At 21.5% G+C, this 20,868-nt stretch overlaps 1 protein-coding gene across 1 annotated transcript; it reads left to right on the top strand.

Moving 5' to 3' along the window:
* Positions 1-27: 27 nt before the first annotated feature.
* On the top strand, positions 28-19,076 carry LOC122503350. The gene is made up of 11 exons (XM_043613854.1): positions 28-211; positions 537-739; positions 3,272-3,436; positions 3,558-3,714; positions 4,188-4,359; positions 6,329-6,947; positions 9,264-9,662; positions 10,156-10,349; positions 10,916-11,152; positions 17,908-18,088; positions 18,533-19,076. Exons 1-11 carry the CDS (start codon positions 178-180, stop codon positions 18,629-18,631), a joined length of 2,460 nt encoding a protein of 819 aa, XP_043469789.1. The 5' UTR covers positions 28-177; the 3' UTR covers positions 18,632-19,076.
* Positions 19,077-20,868: the final 1,792 nt, after the last annotated feature.

The raw sequence follows: 20,868 nt of genomic DNA, 5'->3' as shown, positions 1-20,868 counted from the left end.
TTAGTTTTTCTCTGGTTTTTCTTTCTCAATTTTTCTGTTCATTCGGTTTTTGCGGCGTTTGCGGGAAAATGTCAAGAGAAATGTTTAAATAAATAAAAGTTAGTGAAATGTTAAATATACTTACTAGAAATTCTCATAGATAACAAAAGTTTATTGAGAGGACAAATAGCTTTCATCATGAAGTGCATCATTTCTGGATCAAACATAAAAAGTAAGTTTAAATTCATAATTTCTTGTTTGTATAGGTTATGTTCAACATTCCGAAATTGATGTTTATTTTTATTTCATATAAAAAAATATATCTTATTTATAATCTAACAACAATTTAATTTGTATCATAATTAGAAAGATTGAAAAGTTCTATTAACCGTAAAGTTCAAATACTAGAATTTAGTTTTAATATTTTTAAAACAGTCCACTTTCTTTAAAGAGGGTCTTTTGCATAAACAATATTGTAAATTTTCTGCTATTTTTTAATTTGAAAATCCTAAACTATTCTTGTAATTTTGGTATATTTTTTTTGGCTATTTTTACAGTATTAGCAAAAGCGATTAATGCTCTTGGGAAAATCGGAGATGAAATGTATGTACAACCACAAGAAGATTCAATTTCCTTTCGAGCAGTTAGTATGTCAAATTCTGCTTATGTGAATTTTACAATGTTTAAAAATTATTTTTCGTATTACTCTTTTGGAGATCTCAAGGACGACGATGCATTAAAATGTAAAATTTCGATGAGGGTAAGTGAAAGTTTAAAATACTGAAATTAACAATTATTTTAATGTGAAATTTAATTTAAGGATTATAATTTAGTAGTATTCATTTATAATTAAATAAAATTTAATTGGTATAAGATTAATTAATCAATTTGGTAGTTTAAATTTATCATTTAATTGGAATAACATTAATTAATCAATTTGGTTGTATAAATTTATAATTAATTATACAAACACCATCAATTCTTTCTATTTCTATATTCTTCTGAAATTAGTTAATTTTTTAAATATATATTTAATTAATTATCAAAACTAATGGATTTATAGAAGAATTTTAGTTAAAAACACTAAAAAAAAGCATTTTTGAAGTTTTTAAAAATTATTGCAGAAATTCAATTCTTTTCAAAAGAAATAAACTTCTTTATAAAAATTTAATTATGTTCAAAAATTTTTAAATATTCTGTCATCAAAATTTCAATTATTTTTATAAATAATAAAATTCTTCTCCGAAATTCAATTATTTTCATAAATAATTAAATTCTTGGCAAAGTGTCAATTATTTTCAATATCTACGACTTCAATAAAGTTTTTCAAATGAATTAAATTATTTAAAAAAAATTGATTCAATTTTACGCAAACATTGAATTATTTTTATAAATAATAAAAATTTCACAGGAATTCAATTATTTAAAAAAACAAATTTTTTATAAATTTCTTAGCAATAATTCAATTATTTTCATAAATAATAAATTTCTTAGCAATAATTCAATTTTTTTCATAAATTATAAATTCTTTTACATGGATTCAATTATTTTCATAAATAATAAAATTTTTTGCAATAATTTAATTATTTACAAATTTTTAAAAAATTTCTTCCCATTAAATCAATTATTTTAATAAATAATAAAATATTTTTTTTAAATATAGTTAAATTTACAAAAATATTCCTTAATTCGATGAATTTTAATATCTACTATTTTAAAAAAATTTTTATTAAAAACACTAAAAAATAATTGAATTTTTGAGAAGTTACAAATTATTGCAGATAATTCAATTATTACTTTCAAAAGTAATAAAATTCTTCCTATAAATTCAATTATGTTGAAGAATTTAAAAAATTTATCGTCAAAATTTTAATTATTTTTAAAAATAATAAAATTCTTCTACGAAATTCAATTATTTTCATAAATAATCAAAATTTTCCCAGGAATTCAATTATTTATTAATTTTTTTATAAATTTCTTTGCAATAATTAAATTACAAAGATTTAATTACATATTTTCATAAATAATACAATTCATCGCACAATTTCAATTATTTTTAACACAATTTTGATCAAAATCTTCGAAAAATGCAATTATTCTCTGAAAAATTCTATTTAATTTCGTCAAAAGAATTCAATTATTTAAAAATTTATTGTTAAAATTATTTATCAGAAGTCAATTTTAAGAATTAATTTTTTTAATTATTTAATGAAATATTTGTTTTTGTACTTATTTAAATAATTGAATTCACATAAAAAATTTTTTGTTAAAAATTCATTAAAAAATGAATTTTAGTTAAAAATTTTAGATAATAATTGAATATTAAAAGCATTATTGCATGAATTTTTAGAAATAATTGAATTTTGAAAAAATTTCAAATAAAAATCATTGAAAATTTGAATTTTCCATACTTTGAACTAACAATAATTAATTTCTTTGAAAAATTTTAATTGAATTTCTTTTAAAATTAGTTCAAGTTTTTATTTTCTAATATAGTATTTAATTAAAGAATTTCCGTATAATCGAAATTTTGTAAAATTGAATTGTAAATAAATGGATTTCGAAATTCTTAAAGAACTTTTTCAAAAATTACTAAAAATAATTGATTTAATAAGAAGAATTTTAGTTAAAAATTATAGAAAAAAATAATTGAATTGAAATGAAAATAATTTTGAAAAAGTTACAGTAACAATTATTCTTATAATATAAAATAATTATTTTGACTCGGTCAACTTTAATTATTATAAGTTTTGTTAAATTTGAAAAATGTTTGAATTTGTAATTTTTGAAAACTATTTTAGAAATTAAAAAAATCCTATTGAAAAATAATAATGAATAAATATTTATTTTAAATAAAACTATTGATTGAAACTATCTAAAAAGATTTTTTATAAATAATTGAGTTTTATTTGGTTTTAAATTGAAATTTTTTAAAATCTTAATTCCTATGAAACAATAATAATGATTTTATATTTAATAATGATAATAATAATTAAATTAAATTAATTAAAATTAATTAAATTTTTGTTGCAATCCTGGTAAAACAAGTGATTGCAATAAAAATTAAAATCGTAAATTTTAGAAACTTTATAATTACCTTTTTTATAAGGCAAAATTTGTGTAATGACAATTTAATTTCAGAAGAAATAAATGAATTTCGTTCATTAGAACGTTCATAACTTTCGGCTCATTAATTATATTTATAATTAATTTAATTTTTAAAATAGAGACAAATTATTTATTTTCTTATTGCTTCTTACTTTTAGAAAACTGAAGTAAAAATTTTTTTCAGTGTGCCTTAGGTGTTTTCAAAGCACCTCATCTAATGGATAAAGTTCTAGAAACTTGCCATATAAAACTGGAACCAAATGCATCGAAAATATATTTTATTTTGAAGTATAAAAACAGCATTATTAAAACCCATCGACTGCCGATACTTGATTGTGAAACTATTAAGGTGAGATATTTTATTCACCTTTAAATATACTTTCTTCTCTCATTAATAAAAAAAAATCCATATTGAATTATCAAACTAAATATCAATAAAATCAATAAACTTTGTTATTTTATTTTTTTAGGCAGCGTACAAAAAGGATGGACTTCCAAATCAATTATTAGCACAGGCGAAAGTTCTTTTGGACGTTACTCAAAATTTTCCGCAAAACTTGATTGAAATAACGTTAGAAGTCACTCCACATAAAGTTTTGATAAGAAATTACGTAGATGAATCTTCTAGTAAGTATTTTGAATGTTTATCGTTAAAAATTAATAAGTAGTTAAACAGTAGTTAATAAGTAACCTCGAATAGTATTCTTTTTTAATTTTTTCAATTATTTTTGAGAAATGCGAATTTAACGACTAATTTTCATAAAATTCGATTTCTCTTCCACATATTTTTAGTATAAAATGCAAATAATCTCGATTTACATAGTGTAACAAATTATTGCGATAAGCGAAAAAGTTACAAATTTTTCTGAATATCAGAGAAAAGTCAGATAAATAGAAAATTAAATTTTTGTGACATTTCTGGATAAAAATAAACGGGTTTTTCGCTTTTTTTTCCTTTAAATCAACTAAAACGACTTTTTTTGCTCCTTAAACTTAAAGTTAATCCGAGACATGAAATAACAATTATTTTTATTGTATCCCAATAAATTTGTATAGTTTATTGTATTCTAAAAGTGTTTTACTATTAATTCCGTTTGCAGGTTTATCGCATGGTACCCGAACGCAAATTGCTCTTGCTGTTGGAGAATTCGAACAGTACACCATAGGTTCAAATGCGAATGTGACATTTTGTTTAAAAGAATTAAGAGCAATTTTAAGTTTCGCTGAAATAGTCAATTTACCAATAAGCATTAATTTCGAGGACGCCGGAAGGTAAAATAATTTTGTTACTTTTACTTCTTTGAATTTTAAATTTCTCCTTAAAGTTTTGAACGTTGAAATAAACAAAATTTTTATATTTTTTCTTCAAATTAAATTTTTTTTACAAAAATTTTGCGTCACTATAAAAAAATTTCTTATATAAAGTTTATGAACGTAAAATTTAAGATTTAAATTTGTATTGCAATTAGTGACTTATGGAAATATTTTTAATACAAAATATTTCGTTTATTTGAACGTTCAAAACTTAAGGATAATTTTTTTAAATTAAAATTGAACACGATTCTAAATTATTTAATTTTATTTTAAACTATACTTAAATTTTAAGCTAAAGCAGGGTTGCCACAGGTCAGGGGAAGTTAGGGAATGTAAAATTTGTCAGGGGACAAATTAAATAAAATTAAACAAAAATCCTTTACAGGAGTTCAATTATTTTCAATACCATTTCAATAAAATTTCTCAAAAGAATTCAATTATTTTTATAAATAATAAAATTCTTCTACAAAATTAAATTGTTTTCAAAAATAATAAAATTCTTGTCAAAATTTCAATTATTATCAAAAATTTTCCTTAATTCAATGATTTTCAATATTCACAGTTTTAAAAAAAAAATTTCCCAAAAAATTCAATTTAAAAAAAAAAATTTAATGAAATTCTACGCAAGCATTTAATTATTTTCATTAATAATAAAAATTTCACAAGAATTCAATTATTTAAATTTTTTTTAATAAATTTCTCCGCAATAATTCAATTATTTTCATAACTAATAAAATTCATCTCCGCAATTCAATTATTTTCAAAAATTTTAATAAAATTCTTTGCAAAATTTCAATTATTTTCCAAAATTGTTTTCAATTCTGTGATTTTCAATATCAACTATTTTATTTGAATCTTTTATTGACTATTTTATATTATTTCAAAAATTTTAAAACAATTCTTTGAAAGAATTCAATTATCTTGATAAATATCAAAATTGTTCCCAGAAATTCAATTGTTTTTAGGATTTTTAATAAATTTTTTTTGCGAAATTCAATAATTTTTAAAAATAACAATATTCATCACAAGAATTAAATAATTTTTTAAATTAATAAAATTTTTCCCACAGAAATCCAATTATTTTCAAAAATTGATAAGAAAATCCTCAAGATAAAATTTTTCGCCAAAATTCAATTATTTACAAAATTTGTCTCAATTCAATGACTTTCAATAACCATTATTTTAATAAAATTTTCCAAACGAATTCTAGAATTTAAAAAATATGTTGATAAAATTCTACGCAAACATTTAATTTTAATCGAATTTCTCGAAAAATATAATTATTCTTAAAATTTTCATTAAAATTCGTCAAAAGAATTCAATTATTTAAAAATTTGTTGATAAAATTCTTGGTATAAATTCAATTTTTAGAAACAATCCACTATTCAATAAATATTTATTTTTGTATTTAAATAATTAAATTCTCGTAGATTTTTAATAGAAATTGATATTAAGAAATGAATTTTAGTTAAAATCGTAGATAATAATTGAATATTAGCTTTTTAGCGTGAATTTTGAAAAAGTTTAAAAATAAAATCTTTGAAAATCTGTATTTTTCATACTTTTAACTAACAATTCTGTAGAATTAATTTGTTTGAAAAAGTTAAATTGAATTTTTGTTGAAATTATTTCAAGTTTTTATTTTCTAATATAAATTGAAGAATTTCCGACTAATCGAGATTTCGTAAAATTCAATTGTAAACAAATGGATTTAAAAATTCTCAAAGAAGAACTTTTTCAGAAATTATTAAAAATAATTGATTTAAAGAAGAATTTTAGTCAAAATTCTATCTGGAAATTAGGGGAAAAAATTTAAATTTTTGTGGCAACACTGTAAAGTAAAATTTTATTTCCTTATTTTTTAATTAATAATATCAATATTCTTTAACGTTATTAAATAATATTTGATAACTTTTCACTTTTTTAGACCCGTAGTGTTTGTTCTAAAAAATCCATCGTTTGAAGCGAATCTTGTTCTCTCGACTCTTCATCCCGACACCGAAAGTCAGTCGATTCCAACTCCAAAAGTGAATTCATCTGTTAAAAAGAAAGCACCAGCCAAAAAAGCGCCGAGCAAAACATCAAAGTCCGTTTCGAAAGTGTCGAAAACAAAGGCAATTAATGAAAAAAATTATCAAACTTCAAAGCGCACTAGTCAAAATAAAAATACAACCGAAGAGGATATAATGTCAATGAGCTCCGTCTCGATGATGTCTGAACCAGCAATATTAAACGAAAATCACTCGAATCGATTACCACAAAGAATTCCATCATCAGCATCATCAACACCATCGCCAACCTCAAGTACAGTATTGAAGAAAACGAACAGTGCATTGCAAACCCTCTTTCCACCGGTACCAAGAAGAAAATCCAATCCTGGTGGAAGTAATCAGAGGAATGATGATGAAATTATTCCATGCTCGCCACCACGACAGCCATCGAAGAAGGCGCGTTTAATTTTCCAAAAATGCTTTAAAGCAACTTTCGACCCGAGAATGTTACCTGGCCATGATAAAGTCCTAGCCGAAGATTCTGACGAGGAGACGTGAAATTGACCTGATAAATTTAAGGTTACTTCGTTTTCAAAAAAAATAAATAGATAAATAATTATCGTTATATTTAATTAGTTTTCGATTATTTAAAAAATAATGTTGAAAGAGTATGTTAAATGTCATTATTATACAAAGTGAACCAGAAACGCTTAAGAACTCATTTCACAAACGTTAAAGTCGATTTTAAATTGTATTTGCAGATGTATATTTTCATTAAATAGTTTTGTATTGTATTTATAAAATTTTTGTAACGTTTTCTATTATTTTTTTATTAAAACGTTTAACTTAATTCAAATGAATTAATAATTAAAATTTATGGAAATCATAATTTATTTATAATTTAAAGAATAATTGATTTTAATTAATTTTTCACTTAAGAAAAGATTTCTAAAATCTATTTTTCGAAAAATCATTTTGTTAAAAGTTTGTGTTGGCAATTGATTAAATTAAATAGTAGAAATATTTCTATATTTTTATAATTTTCTATAATTTTCTAAAAATATATAATTTTTTATAAATTTCTATAATTTCTATATTTTAATTTCTAGCTGTGAAGATGAATTGGTGCCAACTCGAAACGCAAGCGAAAATAAATAATAATTTAACTTCTGTAAAGAATTTTAATAATATTATTAAAATAATTGAAATCTTGTTAAGAGTTTTATTAAAATTTTCATAATTAATTGAAATTTTTCCAGGAATTCAGTGAAAATTGTATTGAAAATATTTCAATTCTCGTAATAAATTGAATAAAATTTTTCAAAATAATTGAATTTTTGAGAAATTTTTATGAAACTTTTAAAAATAATTGGATTTTTTTGAGAAATTTAATTGAAATTGTATTAAAAATAATTGAACTTCTGTAAAGAATTTTAATAATATTATTAAAATAATTGAAATCTTGTTAAGAGTTTTATTAAAATTTTCATAATTAATTGAAATTTTTCCAGGAATTCAGTGAAAATTGTATTGAAAATATTTCAATTCTCGTAATAAATTGAATAAAATTTTTCAAAATAATTGAATTTTTGAGAAATTTTTATGAAACTTTTAAAAATAATTGGATTTTTTTGAGAAATTTAATTGAAATTGTATTAAAAATAATTGAACTTCTGTAAAGAATTTTAATAATTATTATGAAAATATTTTAATTCTCGTAACGAATTTAATAAAAATTTTCAAAGTAATTGAATTTTTTCGAGGAATTTAGTTAAAATTGTATTGAAAAAATATCAATTCTCATAAAGAATTTAATCAAAATTTTTCAAAATAATTGGATTTTGGAGAAGAATTTTACCAAATTTTTAATAATTGGAAATAATTGAATTCAATTTAAATTTTCGAAAATAACTGAATTTTTTCGAGGAACTAATTGAAATTATATTGCAACAAATTTAAATTCTCATAAAGAATTTAAACAAAATGTTTGAGAATAATTGAATTTGTCAGAACAATTTTATCAAATTTTTAAAATAATTGAATTCTTTTGAGACATTTTATTCAAATTGAACTGAAAATAATTGAACTCTTGTTAGTGATTTAATAAAAATGTTTTTAAATAATTGATTTTTTTCAAGGAATATATATTTAAAATTGTATTGAAAAAATTTCGATTCTCATGAAGAATTTAATCAAAATTTTTTTTAAATAATTGAATTCTTTGGACAAATTTTTTTGAAATTGTATTAAAAATAATTGAACTTCTGTAAAGAATTTTAATAATTATTATAAAAATAATTGAAGTCTTGTTAAGGATTTAATTAAAATTTTCGAAAATAATTGAATTCCTTTGACAAATTTTTTTGAAAGTGTATTGAAAATAATTGAATTCTGTCAATTTTAATAATTATTATAATTAATTAATAATTATATATTTTTAATTTTTATTTGAATATGAAATAATAATAATAATAATAATAATAATAATAATAACAATAATAAATAGTAGAATTTGAAAATATATTTAATTTAATTGTAATTAAAATATGAAAAAAGTAAAAAAAAATTTAGAAGAAAAATCCCGAAAGAATTAATTTAATTGTTTATACAAAATCATTTTATTTTTTTTATACCAAGGAGAAAAAGAGATAAATGTTTGGAGAAAGGCCAAATTGTTTAGAAAAACTGCGTAGAAAATTCAAATACGTTTTAGAAAATATATTCAACTTCTATCTTTATTTTGCCACACGAATAAAACATTAAAATTAATAAAATAAATTATTTTAATTAAAAAAAATTGATCAACATTTTTGAAATTAAATCCCATGAGTCACGTGACTAGCAGACGATATTTTCTCATGACGTCATATTTGTCGTCTGCTACGTGTGTTGCGTTGTAAAGTGCACACGAGGTTGTTGTTTCTTTCTTATGCTAAACACAGTAGAAATTACGAAATTGATATAAATTTGTTGCTTTATATTTTAAGAAAAACAAAATATATAATGGTACGTGTGGGGAAAGTATTTTTGCAAATTGGTTCACTAACAGGAGTGGGGTTAGGAGGATGGTTTGCGGGAAAACATTTCGAAAGATTGAATGATGAAAAAGATGACAAAAGAGTTGGTGGATTGTTTTCGAATGTAAACATAAAGAATAAACCCTGTTTGCCGATTTTCGGCACAGTATCGGCAGCTACGCCGATAGTGCCAAATAATAATCAGGCAAATATGGGTGCTAAATTATCTGTACCAGGATCAAGAGTAACTGAAGTAAGTTTTTTACAGAGATTATATTCACATAACCTTATATTCTCTATTTATATCTGTCTTTATCGTTTTTCTCGTTTTTCTTAATTTTACAATTAAGATTTTCTTCTTTTTCTTTGCACCAATTCTACTTTGTTTTCTCATTGTGGATAAAATTAGTGTTATTATACTTTATACTCCAAAAAGCATATAAACTTGTTGCTGTAATATTGATGACAACTTTGCCACAATATTGTAATGTTCCAAAAATAATAATAATATTGTTGCAATTTTAAGTACAGTAGACAGGAGTTTAGAAAATAACGAGAAAATGTATTTTTCTTTATTTTGAAGCCACTTTTTGATTTTATGAATCAAAAATGAATTTCAATGATTTAAAAATATTTACAAAAACGAAAAAATGCCCTTACGTACTAAATAGTTCTGTAAAATTACTGTTACTGTTTATTAAATAATTAAAATGATAAATTTAATAAAAACTTATGTTTTAATTTAGATTATGAAGTATGGGTTTCCTAGTCTGGATAATGTCAGATCCTTTGAGGATTACGTTCTTTCTTATGATAGACGAAACAGAGTTGCTCATTGGGTCTTTGAACACTTAACAAAGGAGAAAATACATTTAAAAAATACTGTAGACCGTTCAAAATGCGAATTCACTATTGATAAAAGTATTCATCCATTTTTCAGGTATTTTATCATTTTATTTATTTACTCTTCAATTTTCTGATGTTGAATTACTTAATTGTTATTTTTTTATTTTATTAACAGAAATCACAGACTGTCACCTTTTTACCTTCATTCACTGATTTAAAATTTTTTTTCCTGTTTTGTAAATTTTTCAAAAATTTTTAATCAAAAATTTAGTTTATAAAAATTTTTAATTTTAATTTGTTAAAACTTTCTTCGATTAAAATCTTTGTTATCTCTGAATTTAATTCTTTAGAATTTTTAATTTTTGTCAAGTTCTATTTTTGGTGATTTAAATTTGAATTTATCCTTTTAAACAATTTAAAATTAAAATAAATTCTGATTCAAACGTCAATTTACGTATTTTTTATTTCTTTTTATTTTAATAACAGTTTTGCAAAATCTGATAAACTTTTTTTTTATATTCTTAAACATGTAATTATATATTTTATGCTTAAAATTCATATTTTAGAAAAAGAAAAGTAAAAAGAATATTATCAGTTTTTGTAAATTTGCTATTTTTCGAAAATTATTTTATTAATTATTAATATTGTTATTGTTATTAGGTCAGAAAATAGTGATTACAAAGGAAGTGGTTACGATCGAGGGCATTTAGCAGCTGCTGGAAATCACAAGGTTTGCCAAAAGCATATAGAAGAAACTTTTCTTTTATCAAATATGGCTCCTCAGGTGGGCCGAGGATTTAACAGAGACTCTTGGAATCGATTAGAAAAATATGTTAGATCTTTAACGAATGTTTATAAAGATGTTTACGTATGTACTGGACCTCTGTATCTTCCAAAGTAAGTATTTTATAACTTTTTTCGACTATTTTTAAAACATGCGACATTTTCGATATATTTTCAAAAATTGCGACTATTTTTCGACTTTTCTTTCGAATATTACAACAAAATACCATATTTTTTTTAGTATAAAATGCAGGCCTCGGATATTATAACATTTCCGACTTTTTTCGACTACTTTCAAAAAATGCGACTTCTTTCAAATTATTTTCAAATATTACGACTTTTTCGACTTTTCTTCCGAATATTGCAATAATTTTTAGTATAAAATGCAACTTATTTTCGAAATTTACAATTGAAAAGATTTCAATAAATAAGTATTTAAATTTTGTAAAATTTAATTGAAAATAATTGATTTTTTTTAAAGTGTTTTATACAAATTTTTGAAAATCAACATTTGAAGAATATTAATTGCAAATTTTGAAAATAATTGAAATTGAATTCCTCGAAAGAATTTAATTTTAAAAAAAATTTTTAATATATTTCGAATAAATTCAATTATTTTTATAAATGGCAAAATTCTTCGCAAGAATTCAATTATTTTTATAAACTAGCCAAACTATCCGCGCGCAAGCGCGCGGGAATGTTGTATGGGTCTGCTTATTTTAAACAATTTAAAAAATTTTAAAGAAATAATTATTATAACCTAACAAAGAGATTTAACTAACTAAAATTCAAAAAATTTCACTCAATGGTCTCAATTTAAATAGAATTTACATTACTAGACTTAAACTATGGCTAGAACAATTACAATTAGTATCTGGGTCATCTTTTGCATTGCTTATTTTATAAAGCCATTTTAAATTAAATACTTTTTAAAGAAATAATAATTATTACACACTGAAAAAAGTTTTACTTGAAATAGCGATAAGTTTCTCTAGAATAACGAAAGTATTAATTGAAGCACTGAAAAATTTCGCTACCAAATTGAAATCTGTAGTTCATCCAGCTAAATATTTTTTGCCGTGCATAACGAAAAAAGAATTAAATTAACATCAGATTTTCTACATTAAAAAAAAAACGAATTCAAATGGAAATTAATCATTTTACAACTTAACCAAATTCACCCCAGAAATCACTGCATTCGATAATTTAGAAGAAAGTCAGACAAAAGCAGGGTTCCTACAAAATCAGGAAATCATGGAAATCATGGAAATGGTATGGAATTTTTAAAAGGCTTCTGGAAATCAGGGAAATCATGGAAAAGGCCTGTAATTTTTAAAAAATTCTAAATTTTTTCAGTTTTCCATTTTTTTTCTTGAATAAAAATTCAAATAATAATAAAGCTAAATGGTATAAAAGAGAAAAAAAATGTTGAATTTTAAAAAATTAAATTTTTCGGATTTTTGATAATTTTTAATAATTTTTTATTTTTTACCAAAGAGTCGAGACTATTAAATATGTAAAGTATTTTTTGTCCTACATGCGCGATAAACTCGACTTTCCGTGCATGCATAGCGGGCGGAAAGTAAGCTTTTGCCGCCCGACTACCAACAGCGGGCGGAAAAACTACTTTTCCGCCCGCTTACTAACAGCGGGCGGAAAACCCACTTTTCCGCCCGCCTCCATGGCCTTAGCGGGCGGGAAAATGACTTTTCCGCCCGCTGCTTTAGCAGTATTAAATAAATACTACTAATTATTATATTATCACTTTCTATTACTTCAAATCAAAACGGAGTCCATTTTTAAGTAAAATTTATCAAAAATATTTGGACTCGCCTTAGGCTTAATAAAAATGTTTCATACACATTTAATAATTAGTGCATATTCATTTTTGAATTTACGGATGCGTCTTGTTTATCGCGCATTTGGACAAAAAATATCGTGTGCAACTCGGGCGGAAATGTCAATTCTGACCTCGTACGATTGCCGCCCTCGCTTCGCTCGTGCGGCAAATTTCGAACTCGGTCAGGAATTGACAACTTTCCGCCCTTGCCACACAATATACTATTCCAAAAGCACAAAAATAATAAAGCTAAATCCCATAAAAGAGAAAAAAAAATGTTGAATTTTAAGAAAATCGGATTTTTGAATTTTTTCGAATTTTTGATAATTTTAGATTTTTTACCAAAGAGTCGAGATAATTTAATAAGTAAAGTATTTTCCAAAAGCACAAAAATAATGAAGCTAAATCCTATAAAAGAGAGGAAAAAATGTTGAATTTTAAGAAATTTGGATTTTTGAATTTTTGATAATTTTCGATAATTTCACATTTTTTACCAAAGAGTCGAGATAATTTAATAAGTAAAGTATTTTCCAAAAGCACAAAAATAATAAATCTAAATCCCATAAAAGAGAAGAAAAAATGTTGAATTTTAAGAAAATCAAATTTTTGAATTTTTTCGAATTTTTGATAATTTTAGATTTTTTACCAAAGAGTCGAGAGTATTAAATAAGTAAAGTATTTTCCAAAAGCACAAAAATAATGAAGCTGAATCCTGTAAAAGAGAGGAAAAAATGTTTAATTTTAAGAAATTCGGATTTTTGAATATTTGATAATTTTTATTAATTTTAGATTTTTTACCAAAGAGTCGAGACAATTTAATAAGTAAAGTATTTTCCAAAAGCACAAAAATAATGAAGCTAAATCCCATAAAAGAGAAGAAAAAATGTTGAATTTTAAGAAAATCGGATTTTTGAATTTTTTCGAATTTTTGATAATTTTAGATTTTTTACCAGAGAGTCGAGACTATTAAATAAGTAAAGTATTTTCCAAAAGCACAAAAATAATAAATCTAAATCCCATAAAAGAGAAGAAAAAATGTTGAATTTTAAGAAAATCAAATTTTTGAATTTTTTCGAATTTTTGATAATTTTAGATTTTTTACCAAAGAGTCGAGAGTATTAAATAAGTAAAGTATTTTCCAAAAGCACAAAAATAATGAAGCTAAATCCTATAAAAGAGAGGAAAAAATGTTGAATTTTAAGAAATTCGGATTTTTGAATTTTTGATAATTTTCGATAATTTTAGATTTTTTACCAAAGAGTCGAGACAATTTAATAAGTAAAGTTTTTTTCAAAAGCACAAAAATAATGAAGCTAAATCCTATAAAAGAGAGGAAGAAATGTTGAATTTTAAGAAATTCGGATTTTTGAATTTTTGATAATTTTAGATAATTTTAGATTTTTTACCAAAGAGTCGAGACAATTTAATAAGTAAAGTATTTTCCAAAAGCACAAAAATAATGAAGCTAAATCCTATAAAAGAGAAGAAAAAATGTTGAATTTTAAGAAAATCAAATTTTTGAATTTTTGATAATTTTCGATAATTTTAGATTTTTTACCAAAGAGTCGAGACAATTTAATAAGTAAAGTATTTTCCACATTAAAAAGTTTGACATTAAAAAATATATAAAAAATGCCAATACTTAACCCACAAAATTAAATTTTCAAAACAAACAAATGAATGCAGATAATTTGCTAACTGAAAGGAAACTTACGATTATTATAATGTATGTATATGTATATGTATATTTCTATTTTCTATCAAAACGTATAAAAAACAAAAGAATAACTATAACTAACTTCAAGTGTGGACAGAGATCCGGAAATCTGGAATCACGACGATTATTATATATAATAATAATAGAAAAATTCTTTGCAGGAATTCAATTATTTTCAAAACATATTTAATTGAATTTCTCGAAAGAATTCAAATATTTTCAAATATTTCCTAAAATTCAATTATTTCCTAAAATTTTTTATAATTTCTTCGAAAAAATTCAACTATTTCTATAAATATTAAATACTAAATATATTTCCAAAATTTACAATAAAAAAGAGTTTCAATAATTGAAATTTTTTAAAATTAAATTGAAAATAATTGATTTTTTTCAAAGTGTTTGATAAAAATTTTTGAAAATAAATTTTAAAAGAATTTTAATTGTAAATTTTGAAAATTATTGACTTCTCAAAAATTTTAATGAAAAATCTTCAAGTGTAAATGTGAAAATGGTAATTAATGAAAATTAGCTTCAAAAAAATTATATTAAAATATTTTTGAAAAAAATAATTCTTAGAATTTTTTGCATTATAATTTTATAAAATTCAATTATTTTCAATATTTTCAAATAGAAATTTCAAAAAATTCAAATACATACAAAAAATAATAACATTACAATTTTTTACAATTAATTTTAACATTTTAACAACATGTGACTTTTTTAGATTTATTAAAATTTTGTAGAAATTGCGTTTATATTAATAATTAAAATTCTTTAAAAATTCAATTATTTTTTTAATAGAATTTTCCAAATTTCAATTGTTTGGAAATTTTTCAATTCTATATAATTGAAAAACTATTATCTTTCATAAATTATTTTTAAAATATTTTTGAAAACTTAATTTTAAAAATTTATTTATTATAATTTTTTGAAAATTAATTAATAACTTAAAAAACATGGACAGTTAGAATCATTATAAAGAACTGAATTTTTGTATTTAAATAATAAATCTGTTTATATTGTGGCCTTAAGGTCACAATATAAACATATTTATTTGACAAAAATTAAGGTCCTGAAAATATTCTAAGTTCTATTTAAATAATTGAATTCTTTAAGAACTTTCGGAAAATTATTAAAAATAATTGATTTCGAGAAGAGGTTTGATTAAAAATTGTAGAAAATAATTGAATTTTAAGAGAATTAAAGTTGTAATTTTTAGAAGTAATTAAATTTCAAAAGGTTTTAAATAGAAATTTTAAAAATTTTATTCCCGTATAAAAACAAACAAGAAGTATTTAAATATTTATTTAACGAAATTATTCAAGTTTTAAATAATTAAATTTATAAATCAGTGAAAGATTAGAAGAATACAAAATAACATTTTTGTGACGACACTGAATTAAATGAACGATTTTTTCGACTTTTTTTTCTATTTTACATCGACTAAAGCGACTTTTTTTGCACTTAAAATTCGATCCGAGGCCTGAAAATGCAACTTATTTCGATTTTTCTGGTGTGGAAAATAATTATAGACAAATTTTTCAAACATTTTTTAAAAGTATTTTATTACAATTTTTAAAAATCGCCTTTTGAAGAATTTTATTTTTAAATTATTAAAATAATAGGATTCTCAAAAATTTTAATGAAAAATTTTCAAGTTTGTGAGAATGATAACGTTTACGCGCATGTCTCTCTCCCTCTTTATTAATTGTGGGGGGCTAAGTCTTGACGAAGCAAGGGGGCAGTTGCTAATCGGGTGTGCGAGCGACAAGATTAAGATTGTACCTGACAAAAATATATTTATATGGTTAATTTATTTAAAGTCTATTTTTTTGGCCATCCTTCACAAGTTTAAATTTAAAAGTGAAAATTAATGAAAATTATCTTCTAAAAGTTATATTAAAATATTTTTGGAAAAAGTAATTCTTAGAATTTTTCCATTTTAATTTCTTAAAATTCAATTATTTGCAATATTTTCAATTACATATTTTAGAAAATTCAAATAAATATAAAACATAATAACATTAAAAATTTTTTAGAATTATTTTAAATATTTTAGATACAACAATCATATTCAAAATTGTTAATTAAAATTCTTGTAAAAATTAAATAGATTTTAGATTTTTTTAAATTATACAAATATTCTTTTAAGAAATACAATTATTTTCCAAAAACTACATTACAATATTTTTTAAAAATGAATTATATTTTCTTAAGATTCAATTATTTTTTGAATAATTGAAATTTTGTAAAATTTAATTGAAAATAATTGATTTTTTTTCAAGTATTTTATTACAATTTTTAAAAATCAGCTTTTAAAGAATTTTAATTGCAAATTTTAAATATAATTGAATTCTCAAAAATTTTAATGAAAATTTTTCAAGTATCTATAAATTTGAAAATGAAAATTAATTAGTTTCTAAAAATTATATCTATTAAAATATTTTTGAAAAAAGTAATTCGTACCTAGAATTACATTCGAAGAAAGTCAATTTGAATTTTTAAAAATTTACTTTTTTCGACTTCAAAAATTTGATTATTTTTTTATAATTTTTTAAAAATTAAATTATTTTTAAAAGGTTTTACCAAATTTCAATTGTTTGGAAATTTTCCATTCCATCTAATTGAAAAATTATAAATGTTAAGGATTTCTTTATTATAATTTTTTGAAAATATTACTTTAACAACCTTTTTAAAAAAAGTATGGACAGTTAGTTACAATTATTATTAAAAATTAAATTTTTGTATTTGAATAATTGAACTTACAAAGAACTTTCGGAAAATTATTAAAAATAATTGATTTAGGGATCAAGATGAGTTGAAAATTGTAGAAAATAATTGAATGGTAGAAGGGTTATGGTTGTAATTTTTAGAAATGATTAAATTTCAGAAGGTTTTAAATTGAAATTTTTAAAATTTTATTTTTCGTGGAAAAGCAAAGGAGAAGTATTTGAATATTTATTTAACAAAATTATTCAAGTCTTGAATAATTGAATTTAGAAATCAGTGTAAGGTCAACGAAATAAAAAATTTAATTTTTGCATCTTAATATTGTATTTATTGTATTATATAATTTCACGAAATATTTATTTTTGTTTTATTAAAAATTAAAAGAATAATAAATAAATTTTTGTTGCTGAAAGTGACGTTAAGAATAATTTTTCTTCACCTTTTTTTTTTATTTGAAAAGACACATTTTCATTTATTAATTTTGAAAAAAATTTAATTTCCCTTTTTCAAAATGAAATATACGTATAAGTGTGTGATGAAATTTTTTTTTTTAAACTAGTAAACTTAATTTTTGATTTTCAGGATGGAGGCAGATGGTAAAAAATACGTTAGATACGAAGTTATTGGCAACAATCATGTTGCAGTACCGACTCACTTTTATAAAGTGGTTGTTGGAGAAACATCCGACAATAAACTTGAAATGGAAGCTTTTGTCATGCCAAATTCACCAATTGACGATAAAGCGCCACTTAAGAATTTCCAGGTAATTACCTCTTTTAATTGCAATAGCAATAAATTCACTATGTACGTGCTCATTAAAATTAAATAAAAAATAATAATTACTCCACTTAACTTAATAATTAAAAAATTACAATTTAGAATTTTTAAAAATTTTAAAATTTTGAATTTGAATTTTAAATTTTAACTTTGAATTGAAAAGAATTATAATTATTACTTCCTCATACAGGAAGTATTTTTATTAACGTATTTTAAAGCTTTGAGTGTAATTAATTAACTCAATTACCATAATTAAATTTTTTACATTATCATCACAAGAGAGTAAATCTTATAAATTGTAAATAAGAAAATAAATACTCTTTTACTCTTTTTTCTAATAATTAATAAAAATACTACTTTAATAATTATTACTAACAATTTTATTCTTTATTTTAATGAAAGAAATTCTAATAATTCTTTATTCTTATAGGTACCGCCTGAGAGTATCGAACGAGCGGCAGGTCTTCTATTTTTTGACAGACTATCACGTGAAAAACTCCACAAAGTAAATGGAAAAAATTGGAAATGAAAAACGAGTATATAGGATATAAATTTTAGGAACAAATTTTAATCAGTCTCGAAAATTTTTATTTGAAAAAAATTTCAATATCGATGCGCATCTAAAGTGCAATATCGTTGACTATGTACATAGAATGTAAACATCTAGGAAAATTTAAGTTATACACATTTTCTTTTTAATTATCTACCAATGATTATGATTATTCAGAATTTTTTCTTTTCTAAAGATCGAGAAAAAAAATTTAACATCGTCTTAATTTCGAAACTGTTTTTAGTATTTATTTATTTTAATTGAAAAATGTAAATATCTGTAAATGAACTGTTTTATATATACATATATATTTTAATTCAAACAAATTGCATATCATTTAACGCTATAAATGTTACTTAAGAGTCAGATATGTATAACGACGAAGTCTTGAATGTTAAAATATATATATTTTATCCTTCATACATTCGAGCTTTTGATGAATTTTTATTTAAGAGCAATTTTTTCTTTTTTTTTTTAATTATCTGCTTATAGTCGAATAACAATCTCAAAAATTGAGTAAATTTCTAAATGACAAGCACACAGTGCTTTTTTAAAATTAACCACACATCCACATCTCTCAGTCTTGCGAAATCGCAGATGTACAAATAGATTTACTTCACATTATTTTCTATTAAAACAATATGAAATCAAATAGTTTATAATTTCAAAATATTTTTTGTATTTTAATAAGTTATATATTTTTGATATTAAATACAGAATGGAACTAAAAAAAACAGTTACATTACATTAAAAAAAACGTGTGTAAAACACTGTAACAATCTGCAATATTTTATTTTAAAATTTCGAAAATAAATTTTTCCATTCACGAATATTTTTTTTTTTTAAGTCGATAAATCGTTTTATTCCCACGATCAAAAAATACTTTGGTCGTAACGGTAAATATTCAATATATCAAATAATAATACGTTTATCGTTAAATACTATTCTCCATATAAAATATCGTTAAAATATAGTTTTAAATTTTATAACTTATTAACTATAGTATTTACAAAATTAACAATCTGAACGACACGATGAAATTTCATATAGTTAAAAATGAGCAATCTGCTTTTAAAAATTAAACAATTCTTTTTTTTTTAATTAAATTTTACGTTAATTTACAATAACAATTTTTTTTAGAAAAATAATTATTTTTCTAACTTTGAAAATTGAAATTTTTCCTAAAATTTCTAAGCTGAGCATTTAGTTTCAATTAAAACGTGTCGTTCAATATTTTTAGATTCAATTATAATAATAAAAATTGAGCGCATGATTATATTGTAAATTCTACACTTTTAGCCCATTGTTCAGAATTTAAAATCGAATAATTTATTTCTTCATCGATTTTTATATTTTCGCTTTTAAATATTTCTTTTTTTTTACTTTTTCTATTTTTCTATTTACAGACGAATGTAATTTAAGTTTATAAAAGTTTCAAAAATACTTAAATACATTTAAATTAAAAAATTATTAAATAAATTTAAAATAAAAAAATATTTAAATACATTTAAATTAAAGAAAATATTTAAATATATTTGAATTGAAAAATTTTCTTCATTGAACTTAAAAAAATATATTTATAATAGAATTTAAAATTTTAATAATTTAAACTTAAATTTAAATAATTTGAAAATGACATTAATCTCAATTTCTCTACAATTCGAATTTTCTTTCGCAATTGTATTGATTTTTACATTTTATGTTTCCAAATTTTATCACAATTCCGAATTTCTATTAAAAATTTCTATTTCTCAGTAGTCATCATTGTTTACCCTCTTTTTTGACAAAATTTATTTTTTCAAATTCCGTATTTCTTTAGAAATTAATTTAATTCAATTAAATTGGAATAAAAAAATTCACGAAATAAAAATGATACATATTTTAAAAATTTTGTTAATTTTAATTTTGTAAAATTAAAAAATGGTAAAATTGTAAAATTTCGGAGTAAATAGTTGTACATAGTAAAATAAAAAGTAAAAAGAAAAATTACAGATAAAAATGCAAAAAAAAACAATAATTGTTGTTATTTGCTTTTTTGTTTCCTAACATTTTAAATAATTTTTTCAAAAAATATGAAAATAATAGGATTTAATTTAATTCTTGTGATGAATTTTACTACTTATAAAAATAATTGAATTGTTTTGAAAAATGTATTAAAATTTTAGAAAATAATTGAATTTTTTCGAAAAATATTAAAATTTTTTTAAAAATAATTG

The sequence above is a fragment of the Leptopilina heterotoma genome, unplaced genomic scaffold, assembly GCF_015476425.1.
Source record: "Leptopilina heterotoma isolate Lh14 unplaced genomic scaffold, ASM1547642v1 Lhet_26, whole genome shotgun sequence".
In the NCBI taxonomy this organism is placed as follows: Eukaryota; Metazoa; Arthropoda; class Insecta; order Hymenoptera; family Figitidae; genus Leptopilina; species Leptopilina heterotoma.
This window is presented reverse-complemented; position numbering and strand designations above follow the sequence as displayed.